This window comes from Morus notabilis, unplaced genomic scaffold (genome assembly GCF_000414095.1).
Source record: "Morus notabilis unplaced genomic scaffold, ASM41409v2 Scaffold201, whole genome shotgun sequence".
Classification (NCBI taxonomy): domain Eukaryota; kingdom Viridiplantae; phylum Streptophyta; class Magnoliopsida; order Rosales; family Moraceae; genus Morus; species Morus notabilis.
Genome location: NW_010357101.1, coordinates 402359 through 422072, shown reverse-complemented (window position 1 = coordinate 422072; position 19714 = coordinate 402359). Strand labels below are relative to the sequence as shown.

The following is a 19714-nucleotide window of genomic DNA, read 5'->3' as shown; positions in this document are numbered from 1 at the left end:
GCACTTCCTCAGCCGGTCCCCATTGTCGTGATGAAGCGTAGGAAACCAGGTGGCATTCGACGAAGAGACCAAAACAACCTTAACATCGTCGCACATCACTTGCATTGCAATCTCTCGTTTCCCTTCGTACATAGCTTTAGCCCTCAACTCAATCGTCACGTACGATACATTTTCAAACGACATGTCGTGGAGGACCACCGGCGGCAAGGTCACGTTCCAGAACCTAAACCACACAGCGGTGAGCTCGCCGCCTTCCTGCTCGAAGGGCGTGAGAGTAGCGATGGTGGCTAGGCAGTCTTGGCCGTGGAAGGCGGAGACTATTATGTGGTCATAGACCATGCCGTCCCTGGCGAAGTTGGTGACAGCAAAGCCGATGTCCAAGTCCCTCTTTGTTGATGATGATGATGATGAGGAGGAGGAGGATGATGAGTGGTTGTGATGGTGGAGAGCGGCGGCGGCGAAGAAGACGGAGAAATGTGGCGAGGGGGGGATGGAGAAGAGGATTAGAGAGGCTAATCCCATTGCCACTAACACGATCACAACCTTCAACAACCGAGAAACCTTGAAGCCTAGTACTCTCTCGTCCATTGCTAGAGAAAAGTAAACAAAAGACTAAAAATTAAGATCCTTGTATTAATATATATATATATATATATTATACATTATTATATGATTACGGGAGAGTAGAAAGTAATGGTAGAATATTGCAGTTTCCTTGTTTTTTTTTTTTTTTTTTTTTTTCCTTTCCCCTCATGTTTGACCTTTGACGATAATTCGTCTGTTTTCTTTTTAGGAAGCTTTCCTCTTCTATTCGCATGCACTAGCGTCATATCACGTAATTGCTCAAAGGGAATAAATAGAGTAATGGAATATTTGCAGTTTCCCTTTTTGTTTTTTGTTTTTTGCCCTTCATCTTTTACGTTGGACAATAATGAATGAGTAATTTCCTCTTCTATTCGCTAATAATATTTCTTTCCTAATCAGTTAATTGTATATTTTCTTTCTTCTTTTCCTGCAAGTTTGAGTATGCCCATAATAAATTAGACGTCGCAAATTGCGACATAAGAGAACAGTTTGAGCTTTAGAGCCGACAAAGTTTACCGATTACACTTCCCAACTGGTCTCTTAGGATTTAGCCATCGGAGATTTGATCTTCGGCCGTCCCTTTTTGACTGACTTTATTTTACTAAGTAATTATTATTTGCTTTGTTTATATTTGGCTATACGAATCACTTGTCCAATTTTATTGTCTAAAATGGTATCTGATCAATCAGATTGTGTCGTATCATTTCAATAATTGAAATATCTTTTTAACGAATTTTTCCTTATTTTGATATTAAGATTTTATTAATGATGTATCCCATTATAATTAGTTAGATATTAATTGAGACAAAAAAAAAATTAGACAGATTTGAGTCCATATTTGACAATATAATCAACGCCATTTGCCTTTTCTCTCTCATTTAATAGAAACTTATTGTTGGGTTCCCAATTAAACGAGATTTTCTGTCGTTTTTCCATCTTGTTGTCGTTTTGAAATTGATTGTCGTCTTCTTTTTTTTAAGAAAAAAAAAAGAAATTAATTGTGGTTTTATCATTCATGGATAGTTCTATTATCGTCCATTGTTGTCGTCTACTAACTTCATTGTCGCTCCTTCTGTTCGTTTCGACTTATCATTTTAGTTTTTACTATTACCATGTCAAGACTCGGTAGTTATCGTTTCTAGTTTTGTTGTCGCTTCGTTTCATAATGTCGTTGTCGTTTTTAATTTTTCATTACCATTGTCGTTTTTTTAATTTATGTTGTTTTTACTTATCGATTGTCGTTTTTTGTTCTCTTCGAGATGTCGTATTTCAGATTATCTTGTTTCTACGTATTTATTGCCGTGCTGTCGTTTTCGTCTTTACTCAATTCGACTTGTCGTTAGGAATTGTTCGTTGTCGTGTCGTCTGCAAATGCTACTGTAACGTTTCTGTATAGAGGTGGGCATTGGATCAAATCCAATATATATATATATATATATATATATATACACACACACACACACACACACACACACACACACACACACACACCATCCATAATCCAATTCAATACAATATAAATCTTTTGAAATCCAATCAATCCAATTTAATGTAGGGCTATCTTCTAATCTAATCCGATCGAATATCTATTTGATTTGATTGGATTGGATGCTTGGATTAGCCTAGACTTTTATCAAACTTATTAAAACTATTAAATTTTATAAAACTTGCTCAAAATGATAAATTCATATATTTTCAAGACAATTTGGTCCCCATCATCCATTTATCATCCAATATAAAAACCAAAACCATCAAACACAACAAACAAAATGATGAATCCATGTATTTTCAAGACAATTTGTTGATTTGATTGTTCCATTATAATAGCGAGTGTTTTTTTAATAATTTTTTGCATTCTAAAACTTTGGTTATTGCATATTATATACATAATTAATTATATATTTGATTATTCATAACATAAATACATTGGATTAGATTGGTTTTATTATATTTTCAAAATTTGAATTCAACATCCAATCCAATCTAATTGGATTAGTAAAAATATCATTCAAATCTGATCTAATAGTCTTTGGATATTCCATCTTTGTGGATGGATTGAATTGAATTAGTTGAATCAATGGATAATAGATGATTTGTCCACCCCTATTTCTGTATGTTTTTAGCTTCCACTTGTCGTTTATCATGTTACTGTCTTTCTCTACTTATTTATTGTCGTTTTAATCTATTTACACCTTCTAGTTGTCGTTTTTCAAGTTAAATTTGTTTCCAATTGTACGTGGCAAGATCTAAATGGAAGACTGATAGAAATGCTTCTTAGCACATAATACACCTTCAAGTACCAGATCAGATATAATAATAATTTCTCTCTTCACTTCTGTTTCACTGCTGTAATCTTAATCCAGTCGAGAACTTTGTTCCGTTTCTCTGCAAATCGGAGATTCGGTTCTTCCCAGGTAAACAAACAAACTCTCTCTCATTTTCGATATTTAAGCTTCATTTGATTGCTTACAACATTTTACGAGAATATGGAAAAATTTTGATTTTTTTTCCTTCTTCTAGGTTTTTATGATTTCTTCCGTTTCATATTCAGGAGATTTTGCTCCTCTATTAGCTAGAATTGTGTTTCTCAGGAAATTTAGAAATTTTTGGTATCGGAAACTTCGTTTTTAATGAGCAAGTCTAAATCTTTGTATGCAATTGCTTTCAATTTTCATGAGATTTTCCTTCATATACAATTATTTGTTCTTTTCGTCTAGAACTTCGGTTTTCGACTTTTACGCACTGTATTATCACTTGTCCCCACTGTGTGTGAGCGGTTATGTTTTTTCTGATCGCAATTTTGTTTTCGTTTTTATGTATTCTTAAAATAGGAGCGTTAATGGAAATGACATCAAATGAAGATGTGCAGAAGTCCAAGAGTTCTTCCAATGAAGCTGATCACCATCATGATTATCACGAGGATATGGTTCCCGATGTGCTGAATCATGGGTACATTACAAGCCTCTTTCCCTATGTAATTTGTTATTGGATTTATAGTGTTTATACTTTATTGTAATGAACCTCCTTTGTAATCTCCCGAAAATAGGAAGGAAAGAAAGGTATATAGCCTAGGTGAGGAAACTGGAGAGGAAGAAGACGACCTTTTTATTTATTTATGTTTATTATTACCGTGTTTCATATGAATTGTCCTAATAAACAAACAACCATGGGTCCTAAAATCCTTCCATTAAGCCCCTCGCCCCTCTTTGCCCTTCCACTTTTCCCTCCTATCAAACAGGCTCTTAGATTGGAATTACGCTTTATTTCTTTTTTATTGTTAATGCCTTGCTTGGTGGGAGGGAGAGGTTGATAGCCTAGGTGTGAGAAACGGAGAGGGAAAAAGAGGTCATTTCTCGTTTGGTGTTTGGTATGAAAGGAAGGAAAGGAAACAAAATCACCTCCCTTGTTAATGTAATAGTGAGTGGTTATCTTGTGGTCTTGGTGTTTATAATCCAACCAATGCTTGGTGTGTTGTCATAATCTACGCGTTCTTGTGCTCATCTCCAATATTGGATTACTAGAAGATTTGCTTTGCATTCACAGTTAACAATGAGATCTACAACCCCCTCCCTCTTTCTTTTTGATTTTTGGGTAGTTTCTCTGATTCATGATTAGAGATTATATCTATGTATGCATATATGTATTATTTTCTTTTCAAAATTTCATAATAGTGAAAGTTTTTTTCTTGTGATTTAGTGGTGCGGAGCCGAAATATGAGATTGCTGAAAAAGAAGCTAGAGGTATACTCGAAGTTATTGCATCCACTGGGAAGTTTTGGTATGTTATCATTTCCGCTGGAAACTTCCTCATTTTTGTTCAGTATGTAGTGTTTTTGTTGCGAGTTTTAATATTGAATTTTGGCAGTGGGTGTCCAATATCATCTTTTGTGAGTTAAGAGAAGAAAACCTAGAAATTTGGTGTGGCTTTTATATTCCTTCCTCCAATAGGACGCTGTTAGATACTGTTTGTTCTTAAGCACAGCCACGTGTTATACAAGATATGGATATAGTTACTCTTACTTTAGGATAAGTAGTTGTAGAAACAAAATCTAGGTCCAATTTAGCCAATTATATCAAATAGACATATTCGGAAATTGGAAGACAGGATTTGTGTTTATAGTCTCTTCATGTTATGTATTTGTTCTGTAGGCATGAGTGGGACAAGTTAAAGGCCATCTTATCCTTTCAGCTGAAGCAGGTATGGGGAGGTATGCCAGCATGTGGGCCTATGAATTTGCAACTTTCATGGAAAGTGTAATTGTTTGCAATCGATGTGTGATTTTTGTCTCTCTCCGGTCAAAATAATAATTTCTTTACATTTCTTCTTCTCTTTGTCTCTGATTTATGAAGGTTTTGTCAGAGTATCCTGAGACAAAAATGACAAGTGAGCAGCAAAATGCTTCTTTAGGAGAAACCTTTACAGAGCTGGCGAAAAGGTTGGAAGAAGGTATTGCCCCGATGTTTATTTTACTGGGTTATCTTGGATGTCTTTTTCTGACTGACTCTGTAGCTTGAAATATATGAACTAACTAACATGAGATTAAGGGTGATGTTGGCCACACAACCGGTGGATCATGATATCCCTCCAATAACTCGCACCATCTGTATTAACTTTTAGGCAAATTAATGGTCCACTGTATCTGATTGAAGGTTTAACAATTAAGAGAAGTGGGAGAATGAGAGATGCTGAATGCTACTCTGCAATGTGAAAATCATATAGATTTACTAGTCTAGGTTTAAGAATATCTAATATTCTATTTTCTTTTCTTCCCTTTACAAGACTATCAACTGTATGTTTTCTGTGTTTCCAGCTCTTCATAGTTTTGATCAAGGTCCTCCATTTACTCTTCAAAGGTTGTGTGAGGTAATTGCTTCATATTATTCTTTGTTCTTTATATCCCAGTCAATACCCAGTTACCTGCATTGCGGCATTATATTTTTTATGCTTTTCTTTAAGCTGGCATTTTTCATTAATTGGTAGAGCTATTCATTGCTATGGCTGAACCATTCATCTTTCTGGACCGTGATCTTCACCTATCATTTTTGGCTTTTCGATCCCCCTTTTTTTTTTTTTTCCAAATTAAAAACAGTGCCATAAGTATTTGAGATAACTTATTTTCAATTTATCCTGAACAGATCCTTTTGGATGCACGGGCAATTTACCCAAATCTATTAAAGCTTGCACTAGCACTTGAAAAGGTATGTTAGTCAAAAAGTCCTCTTTGGCCGTATATCTTGGACATTGCATTATTTGATGATATGTTATACTCGTTGATGCTATTTGCTTGATAAGTTTTAATGGACTTAACAGCTCGCAATTTCCATATGCAACACTTATTGATGCTATGTTCTTGAGAAGTTCTATGGACTTGACAGCTCACCATTTCCTTGTTTGTAGAATTTATTAGTGACGTCTATGTTGACCATCTCCACCGATCCTTATCCGCACTCAACAATAGAGCCAAATGAGCCTGATGGAGCAAGTGAAGAACTGAAGCAGCAGTCTGATTCTGTGGAAAATGGGATAGAACATGCGGTGGGTGATAAGGACGAAGTAATGGTTGAGGTTGAAGAGGCTGATATTAACGATAACATGACCATTGACATGGAAGCTTTGGAGGATATAGTTGTACCTGGACCTTCCGAAACGAGTGCAACACCAACCAACAACTGCTAGAAATTCGTAGCTTTCTAAGAATTTGATTTAATTCTACAGAGCTCAGCATTCCGTTTGCTTTTCACCGGAAGGACGTGAAAGTCTGGAGTTCGATATGAGCAAATGTGATTTGGTTAAGCCCCATTGGATTGTGATGGTTGGCTTGGGAAACCATAAAGTTCGCTGAGCTATGAAGGAAGTTTAGGTCCTAGGATGGCAAAACTGATACTGATAATTTTGCTTGGATCATCTGTTGCTGCTTGTACAATTCGGTTTTTAACCGAGGCTCACTTTGGCATCCTAAGCTTTTTAAGTGTTTACCTTTGTTCATTTTGACAAAATTATTTTGCACAGTGTTCATCGTGGGATTTTACATTATTAATATTGATGAGTTCTTTACTCCTTTGTGATCATTGTGGGCGCAAAAAAGGTAGTTTAAGAACATTGGAAACGAGCATAAATTAAATTGTGTTAAGATGGTGATATAATGTAGTTCATAGGTGGTGATATTATAGCATTGCTCCTTGAATAATGTTAACCATGTAACAAACCAACAAAGAATCTTGAGTCTACATTTATGAAAGAATTTTCATTCTATTTTTTGCTATGAAATTGTTCCATATGTACATTTAACTATCTTTTCTATACAGTCACCAGTTAAAATCAAGCACTGTAATGTCCATGTAGAGCCCACCCATTTACACTAGGGGAGAAAATACAGAACAAAAAGAATCGTATAATACAGAGGCCCTACGTCTTTAGAATTGTAACATACATTAGCTTCCCCCACTGGCATTCACAAGCATTTTACAAATTTTCCTCTTACCAGAAATTTAGTTATATTATCAATGTCTGACTTCGACCACGTCACCATCTTTGAGCTTCGTGTTGGGCAACACCAGCTGACCGTTAACCAAAACCAGCTTTCCCTCAAGCCCCGCTCTTCTAGCAGCATCCGCAGCGGTGCTACCAGTTCTCAACCTCATTATCTCGCCATGCGGCCAACAGACAATGACTACTTCCCCGAGAACTACCGAGCCATAAACCTTTCTGCTCTGCCTTTCATGTCTCAGACTTGCTTCCGAGTGTAGTTGCTCTTCCCACCTCAGCATTGTCCTTAATAAACGCACCTACAAATTGAAAGCTCAGCATTAGTGATGAGGAACAAGATGTAGATAATAAGGAATTTTAGATTATGTTAATCTTCTACGACTATTTTAATTTGCCTAACTATAAGGATGTGTTTATCTTTGTTTTATGTTTAGTTTCTCTATAAATAGGCCCGATCATTGTATGATTTGTTTCTTGAGTTCTCATTTTCTCTCCAGAATTCTCTCCTCTCCCTTTATATCTCTAATCTCTCTTGTTTCTATTTCTCTTCCTTAATTTTACTCTTTACTCTCTCGATTCTGCGTCATTATATGTGTGAATTTGGTCACTGAAGCGTAGAATTGAACCCCATTCTCTCTCGATTTAGAATAGTAAGGATCTTAGGCAAACCTTGTTATTGATGCTACTCTCCATGGAACCCCATGTAACTGAGTTAAAGCTTGGCCCTGAAGTACAATCATCAAGCTGTTTACCATCAAAAACAGCAGATACAACTGTCCAATAATCTGTTTCTTCTTGTTCTGTCAAATCAATGACCTGAATGAAGGTCGGCAGTAAGCGACCAAATTGATCTTGCTGCAAGTAAAAAAGAAATTTAATCACATTCTTCCTGGAAGTTCAATAAAATTTTGATCATTATGTTAACATCAACATCAATACAATAAACTACTGCTATTTATTAATACCGGTGATGCATTACACACGCCTGGTAACACAATAGAAGAGTCGAATGACAAAGTGTGACCGTTGGGTCATGTCCCTGCCATGTGGAAGTTCTAACATGTTGCCACGGCAATTGCATCACCAATTGTGGTAAATAGCAACTCTACAGTAAATGATCGACCTACTTGGGACAAACCATTACCGCCTTGCATATCTACCAGAAAGAATGTCATCTCTCTCTCTCTCTTTTTTTATTTATTTTATTTATTTTTTAAGTAGATACTAAACACACCTTGTGGTAAATACCATCTCGAGAAAGTGTATACTTCTCCAGGCAAGTACACCAATCCCCATGTCCTGGTTCGCACCACCACTCGTCGGAAACCTGGAAAGCCATTAATAGGGGGAAAAAAAGCATAAATGATGAATCACCCAGCTGTAACCGGATACAATTTTAGAAACTATCTATGTTGCAATATCCATTCAGCTATCTTTGAGTAAAGGTACTTCCACGCAGTCGTATATTTTCACCTCAACTCTCTTGGATTTCCGATTCATATACTTCAATAAATGCTGAGTGCAGCAAATTATGTAAACATAGTTCGGTAAATGCTTTTGAAATGCAAGACCTCTATCTCTAGATAAGGTCACCAATAAATTACATTTTACAATTAATACGTTTCAAATAAAATCAGAACCAACCTTTTTATATAATCTTGCATGAGCTTCCCACCGCTTCATTTGGGAGGAAGATCTTCTATCAGCTACTGCTTCAGAAGCTGTTAGTCCAAAGCTCACAGCAACAAGCAATTCCCTTCCACCGTTGTCTACTCTGCAGATTCGAAGGACATGTTAGAGATTGATAACCTTATAATGGGAATCATATTCACCAGACATGAAGTAGTTATATACCTAATAATGACAGCAGCAAGAAGGTGGCTTTCATCAACTCTAAGAACTGGATGTCCAATTTTCAACAAACTATACTTCTCAAACAAATCACATTCTATGGAAGTTTGTTCCACCATGTCTTTGGAAAAATACGAAGTTTCTACTTCAAGTTCGTCTGTGCTGGCTATAGAAGATAACGGGTTTCCAGTTTCTTTATAAAGCCAATGTGCCGCTAGTCCATGTTCAGCATACTCATGCATCCTCTGGAAAAGACAGTCACTGATAATAGCAGAGTCAAAAATACTAGGAAGTAAATGCTGACTTTTTATAGCTAGAAGAGGTTTAGAACCTGTGTTCGTATTTGAACTTCCAAAGGCGATCTGTCGGGACCTTGTACTGCAGTGTGCAGAGACTACAAATAGAGATTTGAATGTAAGGGTAGATTATACTAGGTATCTATGTAATTTACTCGCAAATGTGCATAAGAAGATGATGACTTGAGAAACTTCTACTTTATAGTGAAACAATGAGAGATCATCTAACCTGATAGCCACTAGGCTTTGGATTGATGATGTAATCGTCAAACTCACCATCAATTGGGGTCCAAAGTCTACACATAGAAGAATGACGGCCATTATCATGACTGGGCCATAAATGATGTGCAAATGAAATGAATATATCCAGCTTTCTACTTTGAAAAAAATTGACGAAGATGCACGGCCTCTGAAAAAGGTCTTTGAATAGGTAATTCTACTGAACATCTGAAATTGAGCAGGTCATTATTCATAGAGGCATAGAAACTCATGGCATTGTCGGAGTGATGTTTCACAGATTCCAAAATATTTATTTGCTAGCGTGCAATGTGAAAAGATTTTTTACAAAAACAATGTGAAAATAAGATAAGTTCATTTTGGTTTACTTGTGTACAATGTTGAGAAGACTGTAACAACATTGAACAGCAGGTCCATGAAGAGTTCCATTCTTGTCTCCAACAACTACCCTTAACGCACGGGCATCATACACTTTAGTAATGTCGACATCCTTTCTTTTCATCTACAGAAAGAGATAAAGATGTAAAATTTGAAACTTTGTCTCCAACAACTACCCTTAACGCACGGGCATCATACACTTTAGTAATGTCGACATCCTTTCTTTTCATCTACAGAAAGAGATAAAGATGTAAAATTAAAACCAAAAAAAAAAAAAAAAAAAAAAAAAAAGAAGACCGACATGACTGATATTAAAACACAGAAAATAATGATAACTTAAAGACAATATTCAAATGGTAAATGCTAATGTTTCAAGTAATTCAAGGTTGCTAATGTTTCAAGTAATTCAAGGTTGCAAATATTCAAACTTTAACAAAGATGCTATTCGAACTTTAAAAGCATTGCATTTCTACCTATTTCTGATGCAATTAACACTGACTCCATTAATTACCTTACTATAGATGCTATACAAACTTTTTAGACGGCTGGACAGAGTCACCTCCATGCCTGGAACATAACTGCAAGCATGAACAAAGAGAACGTTTTAGCAATGGTCTTTACTTTTTTGTTTCGTCATAATCAGTGCACTAGATGAAAATGTTAAATTACAGAATATAGAGTATATGTAATCATATCCAGTTAGCAAGGCGAAAGGGGAGATATGAAGGCAACACATACGAAGTTGAAATTATTAACTCTCGTTCAAGTGCTTCCTCGCAGACCACCAGAGATGCTAAAGCAATTCCAGTGTCCCGCACAACCTTCGGGGTTGTCTGGTTCTGCAAACTTTTCCCTAGAGTACTAAGATATCTGGAGCGCTTTCTTCGATCCAACAAGACATCAAACGGCAATACAGCTTTCAAAAGATCCTGGGAAGAAAAGAGAATAAAAATAAATAAGCCGCCTGCCTACTAATATAATATATAGAAATCTAATCTTCAATCTCTTAGTTTCGTATCAATTTCTACAATCATTCACTGTTCCCCATAGGACTTTGCCCCAATAAATTGTAACTGTAACTTTTAACAATTGATCTCAGCAAAGAGCTTACTTTCATGCTTGTGACATCTTCATCAATTGCCACGGACCCCTCATAATCGCAAACAAAGCCTTTTTTATCCAAGGTCTGCGTGCTGGATTTTTCACACATTCTTTTTGTGTTTCCTGATTTGCTGCTAGGGCTCCACATAGAAGCCAGATCAGCTCTCATTCTCTGAAACATTTGAGGCTGCACACGAGGTGTAAAAGACATAATAATAAGTGAATCAGCAGATGCTCAAATGACAAGGGCATGAAACAAGGAGCTAAACAAGTCCATGACAACTAAAGAGATATAAGCAACCTGAAGAACAGCAAAGCACAGATCTTCCAGTTCAGCTTTCAATGCCCATAAACCCAATCTGGAAGCAAGGGAACACCAAACAGCAAGGGTCTCCATTGCAACAGCTTGCGCTTTTGGCAATGGCAGGGCATAACTGTAAAACATTTTCCTCTAGAGTGTGACTAATTGCTACCATTTTGAGCCACAAATTTTGTTGTACAATAAGAAAAACAAACCGCGACAATAATCTCCTTACTTTTTTCCTTTTTTGTAATTAAACAGCCAACAAGAAATTAATTAGAAAAAAAACTTGAAAAAGAGGCAAAGATAGAAAGACAATAATACCATTGTTATCATCATTCCACATTGAGGGACTAAGGCAAAAACCGACATATTGCCTTTAAGAACTATGAACTATGATTGCATAAAAGTTGTGGGGAAAAAAAAAAGAACAGGAAAAAAAAACTATAGTACACACACGCGCGCGCACGCACACACACACACACATGAAGTTCAGAATCAATACATGGTTCTCATATTGTGAAGACGATCAGCAAGCTTGATAAGAACAACACGTGGATCATCAACCATTCCCAAGAGCATAACTCGTAAATTATTTGCCTGGAATGTAAATAAAGCAAGAATGAGATGCAGAATAATGGAGCAGCTAATCTATGGTGCTTATACGGTCATGTTTAACAAAAAAGTTAATAACATTAATTTTCATTCATCTCCTTACGCCGTTATTAGCTTTGTTCATTGTGCTACAGTCAAATGCATTAGATACAAAGAAATTCCCCTCCACCATCCTCTATGGAAGATTACTATTAAATGAGTACATGCACACTTAGTAATTCTCAGGGACTGAATAAAATTGCTGCGGAACATTGATACTGCCTGATACTACTTGTCTTAGATCATGAATTGAATTCACTGGACTGATTGAGATTTAAGATTACTTAATATTTCTTACATCATTATAATGGCTCATACATCAAACTTGAAAAGATATAGGATCATAGAATTATCTAAAATTTATTTTCGTGTTTATCATCCGCTGTGATTGGTGATTCCAATTCATTGCTAAAATCTCGGTTTTACCACCCATATTATGGACAATCGTTATCAAAACGTGGGGTCTAAGTTGTATACCTCTTCATGCCGAAGGGTACCCGAATCCACATTTATTCTCCGATGTCTTCGTAAGAGCTGCATAACAAATTAGAACTTGTATGTTAAAAACAAAAGTTATGGAAGCCGCAATCAGGTAATAGTTTTCTTAAACCTTCAAGTTAGACACTGTTCTTTTTCATCTCTGATACTAACGGTTTCAGCTTCTCACCCATTTAGTAAAATAAGGCCAGATTCTAAGAGACTAGAAATGTTTTCTCTGCTTCAAAAATTGCACAAAAGCAACGTTTTGGGAGAGCAAACCTTGATGTTTCTTTGAACTGCTTAAGAAATAGAAAACAGCAAATTTGATATGATCTCCTTACTTTTCAGCAGTACCAGGTTAGACATGGAATCATTTCCGCAAAAGGCATGGTTATATCCAAGAATAACTATTTTTAAGCTTCTGAGACCTTACAAGGTGAAAATGGCAAAATATTTCCATATTTTCGGTTAAGTTTCATACAAAACCAAATGTTCAACTTTCTTAACTTGGGCTAAATATAATCTTAAACTGCGAAAAACAGCCAAAGCGACATAACAATTATAACTATTATACCCTCATAAGCCAATTGAGATACCTGATTAATATAACTCAACCTGGAAACACCAGCTACCAACCTAGCCACATCATCACCAAACTGCTCTTCTACACTCTGCAAACTTTCACTTGTATCATCAAAAACATCATGGAGAATTCCAGCCACAACTGTTTCAACAGCCTGTAGAAGACTCTTGGGTTAATGAAGGACTTGATTCTTATCTCTTAACAAGTGCAATTATAATCTGCTTTTAAGCAATAAATATGACTCATATCCTAAGACTGCATGCAAATTTCTTGAAAGCACATTTCTACGTCAAAAAATGCTAAACAACAACAAACTAAAGACATGTGCAAATGGTAAGGGAGGACTGTTTCCCTTCCTGACCTATTAATGTGTCTACCCACAGAATCAGGAAAGCTACGGCGTGATGTAGGAAATGAGGAAAGGAAAAGTCAATTCTATGTTACCCCAATTTTGTTTCCCTTTGAATTATTATCATTATTATTATTTTTTTTTTTGAAAAAAAAGGAGAGAGAGAAAGAGAAGTATATCATTGGTTGCAGGTATAGCCTAGTCATAATTCCACACCTAACTCCACCACAAAGTGTGGAGTTCAAATCCCTCCTTTGAAATAAATTTCTCGTCAAGTTTTTTGTACCATGCATTCAGAAAGTATATCATTTAATTGTAGCAAATGTATGGCATCAGCTCTCATTTATCGATTAACATGCTATTTGACTAGGAAATAACCAAAATACCAAGTAAAAAGAAAATGCCTACTAAAACAAGCATATACCTTAGTTCTATTTTTCTAGATTTTTTTTTTCTCTCTTGAGGATGGTTTAGTCTTTTTGATAGTCCAGATATACCGTTGACAGAGAAAAATGTATAAGGGAATTTTATGCGTGAGGAAATTTTAGTACTTAACTCTTAGAATTCATATTCTCAAAGTTAGTAAACACTAGAAAGTGGAATTGGATTGTATCCAATTTCACTTCCTAATAGGTAATAAACACTAGCTTATTCCTTTCCTTTCTTTTAAAAACTAGTAAAGGTGTCTTCAAAGCACTACAAGTAATGAGAAAGAGTCATACCCGTTTCCCACTTGAAGGAACCAACATGGCCAAGATTCTTCCAGTATGTATACAATGCGTCAAATAAGGGTCTCCTGTTTTGCGTACTTGCCCATGGTGAGCCTTTTTAGCAAAAGAAATTGCCTTTTGCACCTGCCTTCACAAATGGGAGCAATTCCAGATGCATCAGATTGATTACCAATCTTCATTTTCATTTAAAAAAAAAACCAAAAAAAAAAAAAGATTGCTGATGTTCAAGCAAAGCCGTAGACGCTGATTATGTCGATAGTATACCTTCGGATCGCTGAAAATAGGATATCCAGTTACATCTACTCCTTCCAGAACTAGAGAACCTGTAGATTTTATCAAGACGTAATCAGAATTGAAAAAAATATATTTCCTTTGTTCTAATTTCTCTCCGCTTCTCTCTCACTCTCTCCTGTCAGAAGAACGGCCAGAATTTAACTAAACAAGGAATTGCCAAACGAAATTGTTGTTCGATCGTTCGAAAGAAACGAAAACAGAATTATAAAGAATTTTTGTTAATTTTTTTCACTCTTTCAAAGCGAACGGGATCAAACAAGATTTTCTGGAAACGAAATTGAAGAGAGAGAAAGGAGCAAATTTCAGACCTGGTTGCTCTTCGAGCTTAGGCCACAAGAAATCGACTTTGGTGGAGAGGCAGGCACCGGAGGCGATGGCGACGGCGGTGACGGCAACTTGAGTGATGGTGGAAGTGACGGCACCGTGGAGGGAGGTGGAGCCGGCGGCGGCGGCGGCGGCGGCGATGGCGTTGGCGGAGGTGAAGACGGAGCTGAGGGAGGAGGAGACGGCGAATTTTGGGGCGATTATCTGGTCGATGAGGCACCGGATCCTGACGGAGCTGCGGCGGTGGAATCTGCAGGCCAACATTATTGCGTTTGCAGGGCTTTGGCATGAGTGCATCGTCTGTGTGTGAACTCCGACGACTCTCTATCTTCTTTATCTCTCTAGAAATGGAAATGGAGAAAAAATGAAAATCAATAATATAAGAGAATTATATATATAATATAGGTAAAGGGAGTGAGAGTGTCTGTGTGGGGTCCGGGGAAGTTATGGCTGGGAATCCATCCACGGATGTCTTTCTGGTTTCTGTTTGGAGAGAGAGAAAGTGTGGAACAGCATCTGGCCGTTCGATTAGATCTTTTCCCGATGAGGAAGAGAAGCAAATTAACGGTAAGAGGATAGATTTTCCCGGGAAAAAATAAAATAAATGAGTAAACCATTACCAATGGCGAGGCAAAAGAATAAATTAGTAAAGATCTGCTCTCGTTGAGAGTCGAACTCAAGACCTCCCGCTTACTAAACGGGTGCTCTAACCAACTGAGCTACGAGAGCATGTTCGACGTGAGTGCTTCTTAATAATTAGATATCTAATAATTAAAATAAATAAAATTTGTAACGCCTGTGTCGCTTGTTTTGTTGTGTGTAAAGCAAAAATCCATGAAAGAATGTATACCGTCAAAGACCAACTAATAAAGCCATGAAAATCTCCAACTAAATCTAACAAAGGGGCTCATGTATCCAAAATTATTAGAAACTCTTGATATTAAAAGAGTTGCAACCCAAGTTCTTGCATGTACTTCCTAGTTTGTACAAGTATTCAGAGAATGACGGAACCAGGGGAAGATCTCTATCCCTCACCCTCCTACGCGCACGTATCCGAGACTAAACAGCTTCTTAATCCCACAGCAAACACATCGAATTCGTAGTGAAATCTCCTAGCGCGAAAACAATAACTCTCGAATCAACGTTTGTGTACGAAAGCCATTGCGATCGACCCATTGACGATATCTAAAATCTCCAAGACTTTGATCTTCTAGAATTACTCTTCTTGATTAAGAATAATGTTTATATAAGCACTAAATGATCCCCAATACATATGTTTACACCCACCAAGAGGCCGTAGCTCGGGTAGGAAAACCTAATTGCAAATAAAATTTCACCTAGAGTTGGTTCGTGTGCATAAGTGAAAGAGAGAAATATGCAATATCTTATAACTATTATCAATCCTCGGTCTACAAGATATAAGAATATATGCAGAGTGGGTTAAACAGGAGATCAAAAGCATACAGAAAGCTAGAATCCAGGTCTATTTTAATCAATGGCACACCCTGGATAATCTTTAATATACATTGGAGGAAGTTACAACTTTTTGAGTGCCATCAAGGCCGAGGAAAAAGCACCTATTGAACATCATTAGCTTCGGAAACAATCCAAAAAATTTCAGTTCATTGCTCCTCAACACGCAAAAGGTCAATTCTGTGGCTTTTGACAATTGAAGAACTCCTTTACTCCAACCAAACCTGCAGAAGAAATTTTGTCAGAATCACAATTTTCGCAAAACTTAGAGCCTCCTGAGCACGTCCAAAATTCAGGGTATACTTTTATAACTCGAAATGCAGGGATAGTAAATAAGTCACTTTGATTTGGGTGTTAAGCAAGTAGGTAGAGAATATTAACCTTCAAATTAGAATGACGAGGTGCCAACTGAAGAGTACCCAGCAGCTCGCATCTCTTTGAGTGTCCCAGCCAACCAATCCAAACCCTCATAAAGGCCGTCTCCACGAAGTGCACAAGCCCCTTGTATGTGCCATTTCCTATTCTTAAGATCAAAGAGACCCAGTCCTTCACACACTTCCTTTGGTGTCATTGCTCCTTTCTTTATTCCAGAAAGAGGGGGGAAAAAGAAAAGTGAGTTTTATAAGGGGGTAACAAAACATTTTGCAAATTAAGTTGGTTTAGCATGAAAACCTTCACTACCAAGGCAAATATAAACCCTAAAGAGGGAATTCCAAAACAAGTTTATGAGGTTCTCCAGTCTTCCTAAGTTGGTTCTTGGTTGATGTATTAGTATGTGACTGGAAAAGTTATCACAAAACCATTATACAGAATAAACTAGCAAGATTTTTCCAGTTTAAACGCTATAATTTTTCAACAGTCAATGCAAGTAAACATGTAAAGGTTCTCACTATATTGCCAAGTTGCTAAACTAAGCACTGCACGGGATGAACATGGCGTGATTAAATCTCACATTTGAAAGGAAGAAACAAATTGCTAGCATAACGTACCATGTCCTGTTTATTAGCAAACACCAAGATGACACTATTGAGCATAAATGGATCACTGATGATAGCCTGAAAGAGAAACCTAGTTAAATGAGAACATTAACAATAGTCACGTGCTTGTTTTAAACTGTATTTCTTTCCAGATATACAACCTGAAATTCTGCCTTTGCTTTTCCAATTCTCTCTCGGTCCAAGGAATCAACAACATAGATCTGCAGAGACAAAGATATAAAACACAGATATAAATATCCTTTAACGGTTAACAGTGCATGTTGATGACAAGAAAGGGAAAACAAGAAAGAAGTAATATAAGAATAAAAAAATGCTTCTTTATATTGGCTTCCACAACGAGCAGCATCGCTTGACAAGGATACAGAAAACACAAGCAGGAAAATTACCAGTCCGTCTGTGTTATTGAAGTAATGCCTCCATAATGGCCTTAGCTTCTCTTGCCCGCCAACATCCCAAACTGTGAATATTACGTTCTTATACTGTACTTTCTCCACATTGAAACCTGAAGGAGACAAAGAGGTGTCTTTAAAGCAAAATTCACAGCAGGGTAATTGTTTCCATTTTAATGGAGTATTTTTTTTAATTTAAAAAAAGGGAGCAGTACGGTACTCCTAAAACTAGATAGAATAGCAAGGAACTCTTGGTCCACGAAATGGCATCCATATGCAAGTATAGGGAACCTAGCATGACGAAGAATAGTGTCTTCAGAGAGAATTTTGGGGCTATAGAAAACCCAATATCCCAACACTTATAAGGGGTCAAACGTCGGATGTATTTTTGACTAGTGTCCTGAGTAATAGGATTCCAATAATCCAATTGTACCATCCAAGGAAAGAAAAGGTTTCGATAATAATGAACAAAGTGACGTACCAATTGTGGGAACAGTTGACAAAACTTCTCCAATGTGCAGCTTGTATAGAATGGTAGTTTTACCAGCCGCATCCAAGCCTAGCATTACAACCTAAGCCAACACAATCAAAAAGTACGATCAAGGAAACCACAGAGAGTGAAGCGAGATTATTGGAAGCTCGTTAGCAATTAAGAGAAGGCAAAGAAAAGGGCCCAAAAGTCGACCATTTAATAAAAAACATCTAAACCACCCCCTCTAATTTATTAGCATCATGAACTTGGATACTGAGCAATTTATTTTCTAAGCATTAATTAAACCTTCATTTTTGCTTTCACATGAGATTCCGAGAATGAGATGCGGGGTGTATAAGGTATGAACTTGAAATGCTCAGAACATTATATGGCCTTTGGATTCTACATTTCTAACTTTTAGTTTAGGATTAATTCATGACATGGCTTTTCATACTAAAGGAATTGGCTCCTAGTCCCTTCCACCATCCTACCAACGAACCATTAGGGTTCGTTCTCGATAGAATCTTATGCAATCACGGGTTTTGTCTTTCCCATGGCTTCGCAATTAATGATTAGGTCTGGATTCTACAATGGAGGCATGGAGCCCCTAATGAATTTGTTCTCGAGTCAATACTCTCTATTTTTTTTTTCTTTTGTCCATAAGAATGACTTCAGTTTTTCGTTTTGGATTCTTCACCACTGGATTTCATTTTGATTCAAGAGGACAACAAAACCCATTTCGATAATATCCTGAAAAGGAATGCTAGTTGCTGATATTGACACCAAAACAACAGCATAACGTCTCTACCGATTTACAAACAATGTGCATATGAAAGAAAAACTAAAAGAACAACACGAGTAACAAAAACAGAAATTACAATTCCTTCAAACAAATGAAGCACGGGATTTTCCAATTTCTGAGACGACGATATGAAAAAATCATTTGGTAAGTCACTTTCAACTCAAAAATCACTCATAAGAAAATCTACATATTCTCAAAAAAAAAAAAAAAAAAAAAAAAAAAAAAAACATAAAAAACCCAAAAATATCAAAAAAAAAAAACTAAAGCATAAAAATCCCAAAGATATCAATTTCATAAACACAAACATACTCAATTCTTAGTTACCCAAAAAAAAAAAAGCCGTGAAACTAGAGAGAGAGAGAGAGAGAGAGAGTATACTCGCATCTCAGTGTTGCCGAAGAAGGCATCGAAAAGCTTGCGAAAAGCTTGACCCATAACTATGAGGCTTTTCTCTGGTAATAATTGGTCTTAAAACTCGCTCATCCACTTCCAAGGAAACAAATTAATGGCGATGAGATTGACTTGGTCGATCGATCTTTCTTCTTTACGGAGATAAAGAGAAGAAAGATTCTCAGAAGGAACACAGAACCAAGGTAGCGTTTTCCTGATTGCCTATTTTTTCTCTCTTTCCACGCTCTTTCTTTCTCGATGCAAAGAATTCGATTTTCTCAGCCTCAGGAACCAAAAAGAAAATAAAATTCTCTTTAAAAAAAAAAAAAAAGAGAGCTAAAATAGAGAACCACTATTCTTCTTTTATTATTACTAGTTGAAATCACGTGCATAACGTGAGAGCCCGTTTAATTTATTGATTTGAGTTTTTAATTCGAGTTAAAATGTGATTTTATATGAGAGTTTTTTACTGTAATAAAAAAATTAGACGTGACTGTTTGTGAGAACTTTTTACTGTAGCAAAACTCGAATTCTAAACTC

The 19714-nt window shown here is 36.6% G+C and overlaps 3 protein-coding genes and 1 non-coding gene across 4 annotated transcripts; 1 reads left to right on the top strand and 3 right to left on the bottom strand.

Annotated features, from left to right (window-relative positions):
• Positions 1 to 2923: 2923 nt before the first annotated feature.
• On the top strand, positions 2924 to 6639 carry LOC21402634 (serine/threonine-protein phosphatase 4 regulatory subunit 2). The gene is made up of 8 exons (XM_010089193.2): positions 2924 to 2999; positions 3417 to 3534; positions 4282 to 4362; positions 4734 to 4782; positions 4935 to 5031; positions 5396 to 5448; positions 5721 to 5783; positions 5983 to 6639. The coding sequence occupies exons 2-8, from the start codon at positions 3425 to 3427 to the stop codon at positions 6259 to 6261; spliced, it is 732 nt and encodes a 243-aa protein (XP_010087495.2). The 5' UTR covers positions 2924 to 2999; positions 3417 to 3424; the 3' UTR covers positions 6262 to 6639.
• Positions 6640 to 6814: 175 nt separating this feature from the next.
• LOC21402633 lies at positions 6815 to 15207 on the bottom strand. Its single transcript, XM_024165377.1, has 18 exons — positions 14635 to 15207; positions 14297 to 14355; positions 14024 to 14155; positions 12966 to 13106; positions 12367 to 12423; positions 11741 to 11835; positions 11236 to 11368; positions 10945 to 11121; positions 10572 to 10762; positions 10345 to 10411; positions 9824 to 9957; positions 9448 to 9514; positions 9254 to 9316; positions 8926 to 9167; positions 8716 to 8845; positions 8306 to 8398; positions 7741 to 7926; positions 6815 to 7370 (listed from the first exon to the last, which is right to left on the bottom strand). The coding sequence occupies exons 1-18, from the start codon at positions 14945 to 14947 to the stop codon at positions 7086 to 7088; spliced, it is 2565 nt and encodes an 854-aa protein (XP_024021145.1). The 5' UTR covers positions 14948 to 15207; the 3' UTR covers positions 6815 to 7085.
• A 98-nt stretch (positions 15208 to 15305) lies between these two features.
• On the bottom strand, positions 15306 to 15379 carry TRNAT-AGU. Its single transcript has one exon. It is a non-coding gene; the product is annotated as a tRNA-Thr (tRNA).
• Positions 15380 to 16016: 637 nt separating this feature from the next.
• Positions 16017 to 19481, bottom strand: LOC21402632 (ADP-ribosylation factor 1-like 2). The gene is made up of 7 exons (XM_010089191.2): positions 19163 to 19481; positions 17992 to 18082; positions 17508 to 17623; positions 17262 to 17321; positions 17113 to 17178; positions 16505 to 16703; positions 16017 to 16347 (listed from the first exon to the last, which is right to left on the bottom strand). Exons 1-6 carry the CDS (start codon positions 19217 to 19219, stop codon positions 16512 to 16514), a joined length of 582 nt encoding a protein of 193 aa, XP_010087493.1. The 5' UTR covers positions 19220 to 19481; the 3' UTR covers positions 16017 to 16347; positions 16505 to 16511.
• Positions 19482 to 19714: the final 233 nt, after the last annotated feature.

Excerpts from the sequence above, each read along its gene's own strand:
- LOC21402632 (XM_010089191.2), bottom strand. The coding sequence starts at position 19,219 with ATGGGTCAAGCTTTTCGCAAGCTTTTCGATGCCTTCTTCGGCAACACT. Across the intron at positions 18,083-19,162 it reads TCGGCAACACTGAGATGCGA|GTTGTAATGCTAGGCTTGGA; the intron begins GTATACTCTCTC and ends GTGTTGGCTTAG. Across the intron at positions 16,704-17,112 it reads TTGCTAATAAACAGGACATG|AAAGGAGCAATGACACCAAA; the intron begins GTACGTTATGCT and ends TCTGGAATAAAG.
- LOC21402633 (XM_024165377.1), bottom strand. The coding sequence starts at position 14,947 with ATGCACTCATGCCAAAGCCCTGCAAACGCAATAATGTTGGCCTGCAGA. Across the intron at positions 9,958-10,344 it reads TGTATAGCATCTATAGTAAG|ATGAAAAGAAAGGATGTCGA; the intron begins GTAATTAATGGA and ends CTCTTTCTGTAG. Across the intron at positions 9,317-9,447 it reads CAAAGCCTAGTGGCTATCAG|TCTCTGCACACTGCAGTACA; the intron begins GTTAGATGATCT and ends CTCTATTTGTAG.
- LOC21402634 (XM_010089193.2), top strand. The coding sequence starts at position 3,425 with ATGGAAATGACATCAAATGAAGATGTGCAGAAGTCCAAGAGTTCTTCC. Across the intron at positions 4,783-4,934 it reads TATCCTTTCAGCTGAAGCAG|GTTTTGTCAGAGTATCCTGA; the intron begins GTATGGGGAGGT and ends TGATTTATGAAG. Across the intron at positions 5,784-5,982 it reads TTGCACTAGCACTTGAAAAG|AATTTATTAGTGACGTCTAT; the intron begins GTATGTTAGTCA and ends CCTTGTTTGTAG.